At 47.2% G+C, this 8,721-nt stretch overlaps 1 protein-coding gene across 1 annotated transcript in view; it reads left to right on the forward strand.

Annotated features, from left to right (window-relative positions):
• LOC144484920 (uncharacterized) overlaps window positions 1–8,466 on the forward strand; it is a 34,237-nt gene extending 25,771 nt beyond the window's left edge. The window contains exons 9-10 of the mRNA XM_078203280.1: window positions 1,475–1,642; window positions 7,176–8,466. Of these exons, the coding sequence (XP_078059406.1) occupies window positions 1,475–1,642; window positions 7,176–7,263 (256 nt within the window). The 3' untranslated portion in view covers window positions 7,264–8,466. The remainder of the gene's footprint in view (window positions 1–1,474; window positions 1,643–7,175) is intronic.
• The last annotated feature ends 255 nt before the right edge of the window (window positions 8,467–8,721 follow it).

Raw genomic sequence — 8,721 nt, forward strand, 5'->3', positions numbered from 1 at the left:
TTTACTCATCGGCCCCTTGAGTGAGAAAAACATTGACGTGTGTTTGCCCAGTGAATATGTTGGTCAGCCCTGCTCGAGCCTATGCTGGTGGCAGCCTAACGGACATGTCTCTGACAGTCAATGCTGCTGCCTTTGCATTGTAAGAGTTTTAACACCAGGTTAAAGTCCAACAGGTTTATTTGGTGGCAAATACCATTAGCTTTCGGAGCGCTGCTCCTTCGTCAGATGGAGTGGAAATCTGCTCTCAAACAGGACACAGAGACACAAAATCAAGTTACAGAATACTGATTAGAATGTGAATCCCTACAGCCAACCAGGTCTTAAAGAGACAGATAATGTGAGAGAAAACAGCATTAAGCACAGGTTACAGAGATGTGTATTGTCTCCAGACAGGACAGCCAGTGAGATTCTGCAAGTCCTTTGCATTGCCAGTGTGTGGGTGGAGATGTTCTTTCCACAATTTCCCCCTCATCCTTATTCACATATCAGGCTGTGCTGCACTCACCGTGGCAGAACACATCAGGACATTGATCCTTTTCCACTCTGTAACCACGTGTCTGAAACCTGCTCACCTCCCAGCAATCTCCATCCAGACTGGCTTGTACCGATGGGATAATCTCCTCCCATCCTGAGGGAACAGGACCTCCCTCTGAGCCTGAGCAGCCGCGAGGAGCCCCTCCTGGGATGAATTCGTGATTGGGGGGAAACCCTTGCTCTGCTTTCTGACATTTCAACCCCTCATTCAATAAGCAGAGCTCCCTCGCTGCTCCCTCCAGAGCTGCTGTGTTTGAAAGTCCTGCTGCCTTTGGAGATGGTGCCAGCATTGCGTGAACCGGGACTGCCCCGTGCCCGGGCTGCCTCAGTGGGCAGCTCCTCCTGCCTGCCAGCCGTTAATTGTCCCCCTCTGACAATATCACCGTCATAACTCTGCCTATCCTGCCCACACGGACACACCACCCATTTCCAATCCCCATGCTGGCACTTCAGAGCTTCTGGTAAAATCACAGCCATTATCTTCAACCTCACCACAAACTGCATTCCCAAACCACTGACCATCCCATGTCCCTCCCGAGCCACTCCGAGTAAGGAGATGGGGATCCTGTGATTGTGGTCCTGTCCCATCATCCCTTTTATCATTTAATCACTCCTGTAATTCCAGTTTGTCCTTTCTTTGTTTCTTCCCCAGCCACCCACCGCTGTCACTTCAAACCTCTCAATTCACTGCCCGTTCCCAGTTCCAATGGAAGCTCAAACTTTACCCCTGTTTCTCTCTTCACATGTATTTAGCTAACCTGCTGAGCATTTCCAGTATATTTATATTTCATTTTCAGCATTGAGTATTTCCTCATTCTACAGAAATGCAGGTTGTGTTTTTGGAATGTCTGATACAATACATTATTATTGTTATTAACAATATTATTTAAAACACTGGGGATTGAGCCTGATTCCTGTTATTCCTCTCTCTGGTCTCCAGTCTGGATAATAACGTTCTCACAGATTCTTGTGCTGAGGATCTCGCCTCCGCTCTCTGTACAAAACAGACACTGAGGATTCTGTACCTGGGATCAAACTCCTTCACAGATCAATCTGTCCCTGCTCTCCGCCGCCTCATACTGACCTGCAGCAGTCTGGAGTGGATCTCGTGAGTGTTTGTGTTAATTTTTAGTGTAGCAATTAAAATTTAAATGGATTTAAAATATAAGTGGGCCTGAATCTTCCAAGCAGCAGCAATGTTAAGCAGATTGCCGGTATGTTTAAAAATTCTCCCAACCTGAAACTGCTGCATATTTCTCCCAGGATCTTCAGCACTGCGACCCTGGGAGCTCCATCAGAGCAGACAAGAGTCGGGGAAGAGAGAACACACACCCTATTTACAGCACAGTGACCCCGGGGAGCTCCATCAGAGCAGACAAGAGTCGGGGAAGAGAGAGCACACACCCTATTTACAGCACAGCGACCCCGGGGAGCTCCATCAGAGCAGAGTCGGGGAAGAGAGAGCACACACCCTATTTACAGCACAGTAACCCCGGGGAGCTCCACCAGAGCAGAGTCGGGGAAGAGAGAGCACACACCCTATTTACAGCACAGTGACCCCGGGGAGCTCCATCAGAGCAGACAAGAGTCGGGGAAGAGAGAGCACACACCCTATTTACAGCACAGTGACCCCGGGGAGCTCCACCAGAGCAGAGTCGGGGAAGAGAGAGCACACACCCTATTTACAGCACAGTGACCCCGGGGAGCTCCATCAGAGCAGACAAGAGTCGGGGAAGAGACAGCACACACCCTATTTACAGCACAGTGACCCCGGGGAACACCATCAGAGCAGAGTAGAGTCGGGGAAGAGACAGCACACACCCTATTTACAGAACAGTGACCCCGGGGAACACCATCAGAGCAGAGCAGAGTCGGGGAAGAGAGAGCACACACCCTATTTACAGCACAGTGACCCCGGGGAGCTCCATCAGAGCAGAGCAGAGTTGGGGAAGAGAGAGCACACACCCTATTTACAGCACAGTGACCCAGGCGATCTCCATCAGAGCAAAGTGGAGTCGCGGTAGAGTGAGCACACCTTATTTACAGCGCAGTGACCCCAGGGAGCTCCATAAGTGTTAGTTGATTGTGGGAGTGAATGGGTTGGTGTGTCGCTGGATGAATGGTTAGTCAGGGAGCTGAGGAGAGGTTCAAGGATTAGTTCTGGGTGTCGGGAGGGTGGTCGAGTTGTATTGTGTTGGGTTGGAGGGTTAATCAGCAGTTTGGATGGTGGCTGGGAGTTGGTAATGTTGTTGGGTGTCTAGTTAGTTTTGGTTGCGTGGTCGGGGGTTGGGATTGGTTTCTAGCTTTGGAGAGTAGTGGGTTGGGGTTGCTTCTTGAGTAATCAGTTTAAGTCAGAGAGATAGTCAAGAATGTATTCAAGAGCCGGCTGCATATAGCACTTGGGGCGAACAGGATCAAAGGTTATGGGGAGAAAGCAGGATTAGGCTTTTGAGTTGGACGATCAGCCATGATTGTGATGGATGTTGGAGTCGGCTTAAAGGGCCAAATGGCTGCCTCCTGCTCCTATCTTCCATGTTTCTATGTCAGGTCAGGAGAAGTTGGGACGGATGAGGCCAAGTTGGGAGGTTTAGTCAGATTTGTTCAAGGGCTAGTGGGAGGTAGTCGGGCTGGAGGGGAGGTAGAGATGATTTACGGGAGTGATAGCCTGTCAGGGGGAGGTACCAGCAGTAGCCAGGCCTGTGACACCACAGCTGGTTCTGCTGTGGGACAGGGTCGGGCAAAGAGCAAGCGAGCAGTAGTAATAGGGGACTCGTTAGTTAGAGGCACAGACAGGCGTTTCTGTGGCTGCAATCGAGACTCCAGGATGGTGTGTTGTCTCCCTGGTGCCAGGGTCAAGGACGTCTCTGAGTGGTTGCAGGACATTCTTAAGGGGGAGGGTGAGCAGCCAGAGGTCGTTGTACATATTGGTACCAACGACATAGGTAGGAAAAGGGATGAGATCCTGAAATGTGAATACAGAGAGTTAGGCAGAAGGCTAACGTGTAGGACCTCGAAGGTAGTAATTTCAGGACTACTATCGGTACCACGTGCTAGTGAGAGTAGGAATAGGAGGATTAGGCAGATGAATGGCTGGCTTGAGAGCTGGTGCAGGGGGCAGGGATATAGATTTTTGGATCATTGGGATCTTTTCTGGGGAAGGGCTGATCTGTTCAAGAGGGATGGGTTACATTTGAACTGGAGGGGGACTAACATCCTGGCGGGGAGATTTGCTCGAGCAGCTCGGGAGTGTTTAAACGAGGTTGGCAGGGGGGTGGGATCCAAAGCAGTAGGGAGACAGAAGAGAAGTTTGAGGACAGCACGGAAGTTAAAGAGAGCACATTAATTAGTAAAGGCAGTGTCAGTAATCCTAGTACCAGACAGATCAGACAGAAGCAAGACAGAGAGTAAGGGAAGTCCAGGTTAAACTGCATTTATTTCAATGCAAGAGGCCTGACGGGCAAGGCAGGTGAACTCAGGGCATTGATGGGTACATGGGACTGGGATATTATAGCAATTACTGAAACATGGCTAAGGGAGGGACAGGACTGGCAGCTCAATGTTCCAGGGTACAAATGCTATAGGAAAGAAAGAACAGGAGGTAAGAGGAGAGGGAGTTGCACTTTTGATTAGGGAAAGCATCACGGCCGTACTGAGAGGGGATATATCCGAGGGTTCGGCCACTGAGTCTATATGGGTAGAACTGAGAAATAAGAAGGGGAAAATCACTTTGATAGGGTTGTACTATAGGCCCCCAAATAGTCAGCGGGAAATTGATGAGCAAATATGTAAGGAGTTTACAGATAGCTCCAAGAAAAATAGGGTTGTAATAGTCGGAGATTTTAATTTTCCCAACATTGACTGGGACAGCCATAGTATTAGAGGGTTGGATGGAGAGAAATTTGTTGAATGTATTCAGGAGGAATTTCTCATTCAGTATGTGGATGGCCCGACTAGAGAGGGGGCAAAACTTGACCTCCTCTTGGGAAATAAGCAAGGGCAGGTGACAGAAGTGTGAGTGAGGGATCACTTTGGGACCAGTAATCATAATTCTATTAGTTTTAAGATAGCTATGGGGAATTATAGGTCTGTTCCAAAAGTTAATATTCTAAACTGGGACAAGGCCAATTTTGATGGTATCAGGCAGGAACTTACAAAAGTTAATTGGGGGAGTCTGTGGGAAGGCAAGGGGGCATCTGGTAAGTGGCATGCTTTCAAAAGTGTGTTAACCAGGGTTCAGGGTAAACACATTCCTCTCAGAGTGAAGGGCAAGGCTGGCAGAAGCCGGGAACCCTGGATGACTCGGGATAGGCCCTGGTCAAGAAGAAGAAAGAGGCACATGATGTGCATAGGCAGCTGGGATCAAGTGAATCTCTTGAAGAGTATAGGGGGTGTAGGAGTAGAGTTCAGAGAGAAATCAGGAGGGCAAAAAGGGGACATGAGATTGTTTTGGCAGATAAGGCAAAGGAGAATCCAAAGAGCTTCTACAAATACATAAAGGACAAAAGAGTAACAAGGGAGAGGGTAGGGCCTCTTTAGGATCAACAAGGCAATCTATGTGTGGATCCACAAGAGATGGGTGAGATCCTAAATGAATATTTCTCATCAGTATTTACTGTTGAGAAAAGCATGGATGTTACAGGAACTTGGGGAAATAAATATTGATGTCTTGAGGAGTGTACATATTACAGAGAAGGAGGTGCTGGAAGTCTTAAAGCGCATCAAGGTAGATAAATCTGTGGAACCTGATGAGGTATATCCCAGGACGTTGTGGGAGGCTAGGGAGGAAATTTGAATCATCGATAGTCACGGGTGAGGTGCCTGAAGATTGGACGGTGGCAAATGTTGTGCCTTTGTTTAAAAAGGGCTGCAGGGAAAAGCCTGGGAACTACAGGCCAGTGAGCCTCACATCTGTGGTGGGTAAATTGTTGGAAGGTATTTTGAGGGACAGGATCTACAGGCATTAGAGATGCAAGGACTGATTAGGGACAGTCAGCATGGCTTTGTGAGTGGAAAATCATGTCTCACAAATTTCATTGAGGTTTTTGAAGGGGTAACCAAGAAGGTAGATGAGGGCAGTGCAGTTGATGTTGTCTACATGGACTTTAGCAAGGCCTTTAACAAGGTACTGCATGGTAGGTTGTTGCATAAAGTTAATTCTCACGGCATCCAGGGTGAGGTTTCTACATGGATACAAAATTGGTTCCTTGACAGAAGCCAGAGGGTGGTTGTAGAGGATTGTGTTTCAAACTGGCGGCCTGTGACCAGCGGTGTGCCTCAGGGATCAGTGCTGGGCCCACTGTTATTTGTCATTTATATTAATGATATGGATGAGAATATAGGGGCATGGTTAGTAAGTTTGCAGATGACACCAAGATTGGTGGCATAGTGACAGTGAGGAAGGTTATCTCCAATTGCAACGGGATCTTGATCAATTGGGTCAGTGGGCTGACGAATGGCAAATGGAGTTTAATTTAGACAAATGAGAGGTAATGCATTTTGGTAGATTGAACCAGGGCAGGACTTACTCAGTTAATGGTAGGGCGTTGGGGAGTGTTACAGAATTAAAATATCTCGGGGTGCATGTTCATAGCTCCTTGAAAGTGGAGTCACAGGTGGACAGAGTGGTGAAGAAGGCATTCAGCATGCTTGGTTTCATCAGTCAGGATACAGGAGTTGGGACATCTTGTTAAAGTCGTACAAGACATTGGTGAGGCCACATTTGGAATACTATGCGCAATTCTGGTAACCCTATTTTAGAAAGGATATTATTAAACTAGAAAGAGTGCAGAAAAGATTTACTAGGATGCTACTGGGACTTGATAGATTGAGTTATAAGGAGAGGCTGAATAGACTGGGACTTTTTTCCTTGGAGCGAAGGAGTTTGAGGGGTGATCTTATAGAGGTCTATAAAATAATGAGGGGCTTAGATCAGCAAGATAGTCAATATCTTTTCCCAAAGGTAGGGGAGTCTAAAACTAGAGGGCATAGGTTTCAGGTGAGAGGGGAGAGATACAAAAGTATCCAGAGGGGCATTTTTTTCACAGTGTCTGGAACAAGCTGCCAGAGGTCGTAGTAGAGGCGGGTACAATTTTATCTTTTAAAAAGTATTTAGATAGTTACATGGGTATCGCGGGAGATGGGCCAAATGCGGGCAATTGGGATTAGCTTAGGGGTTTTAAAAACAAAAGGGTGGCCTGGACAAGTTGGGCCAAAGGGCCTGTTTCCATGCTGTAAACCTCTGTGACTCTATGAGTGGGTCTAGTCAGACTGTGGGAGGTGGAGTATGGGGATCAGTGGGAAGTGATTGGGGGACTCGGGTGTGCTATTCAGGTATTAGCCTAGGTGGTGAGCTGTCTAACATTACCTGAGTAACTATCCAGGTAAACTTTGTGGATCTGTCCCAAGTATCTGACTCTAACTGCAGCAGGGGGGTTCCCCAATAGTAGTTAATACCTCTGGGACAATTCCCAGGTAGATCAGTGCGTCAGGACATCCACAGGGTCCCGATGCTCATCTTCGGATGTGTGTCTGGCCTCTGGCGATCCAGAGACCAGAAGATTTGTCCCATTAACTCCAGTCTCCTGTTATTTACTCTGTTGTTCAATCTGTTTATTTCCTGTTTCATCTTTAATCTGTTTCAGGCTGCGGGAAAATCAGTTCAGTCTAAATGGAGAGAGACAGCTGGAGTCGCTGCGGGGATCCAGACGGGGACTGACAGTGAAAGTGTGAACATTTCAATCTATAAACATTGCTGCTCCACCGGTTACAGTGAAATCCTGAATTGTGAAGATCTTCGACAGCTCCTTCCAAACCCTTCATTCCTGCCCCTCTCCCTCCCTATTCCATCAGCCCCTCCAGCCTGGCACTGATTTCCCTGCTTACCTGGTTTCCCAGCTGGAAAACTGTTGTAGTTTTAGTCTCCACATTGAAGGAAAGATTGCTGCAAACCATTGTTTAAGCAGCAATGTGTTGTCAGTGTTCTCAGCAACAGAGTCTTCAACCTCCTTTCAAAATGGAGCAGCAGAGATCATTCTCCAGAGAGAGAACAGTGTGTGTGTGATTCTGACAGTGTCCAGCAGAGGGCAGATTGGTCAATCTTGTCAGAGTTTCCTCTCTGTCTCTGTGAATGAATTAAAGGCTCCACCAGCCTCTCCTCAAAACCTCTTTCGCTATCTGGTGATTAAAGTGACACAATGCCACCATCTGCTGGTGGCTCCCAGCTACTGCAGGCGCTGCTCTCTGTGAGCCTCAGACAAGTTCAGTAAGTCCCATGTCTGCATCTGGGAACCGGTTACTGCAGCGTGAATATTGAACAATATTGACAGGGATTGGAGTTTGCAGCAGGAACCCCGGCTGGTGAATTCACCCTTTTATCACCAGACACTGTACATGAACTCTGTTCCCCCATTCCCTATGGGAGATATTGTCTGGAGGTTGTAGTTGGGGATGATCTCAGACTGTAATGTGTACATTTGGTGCAGTTATCAGACACTAATCCCATTCAGAATGGGAGTGGGTAAACTCTGCTGCACTCTGTAATTCCTGTGTCAGACATTGTCAGTGTTTAATCTTACACAGTGGATCTTGCTAACGGTTCTTTTAACGTTTCCAAGATAATTGTCTCAATCTCACAGACTGATTCTCTGAAAATTGGAAACACAAACATATTGAGACGCAATTACAACCTTCAATCACATTTTGTCCGTGTTCGAACAGAAAATAATTTCCAAACAAACTATTCCCCTTTTGCAGCTCTTGTTTTCCAATTCCACAGGTTTCGGTGATACAGAGAGCAGCTCAGTTGGAATCCAAATTCTCTCATTCCACTCTCGCCCCCCGTTTACCCTGCCAATTATCAACCTCAACAAAAGTTCCCACATATTTATCTGGGACAGTTTCAGTGTTGACTCTGGTGAAGCAGGGTTTCCATTCCTTAACCTACAAGACACACGGTAAATGTTACTGCAATTATTTCTGGAACTGCTAAAATCCCGAATGCACAGGTTGATTAAATGATTCCAATCCAAAGGTGGAATGTGTTTCTGATTTATAATCTCAATCACACAGACACACTGACATCCCCACACAAAAACACACAATCACAATCTCACACACACGCTCACAGAGAGACACATAGAGCAACACACAGAGAGGCACAATCATGGAAACCGACACACAGACACACAG

The sequence above is a fragment of the Mustelus asterias genome, unplaced genomic scaffold (genome assembly GCF_964213995.1).
Source record: "Mustelus asterias unplaced genomic scaffold, sMusAst1.hap1.1 HAP1_SCAFFOLD_134, whole genome shotgun sequence".
Lineage (NCBI taxonomy): Eukaryota > Metazoa > Chordata > Chondrichthyes > Carcharhiniformes > Triakidae > Mustelus > Mustelus asterias.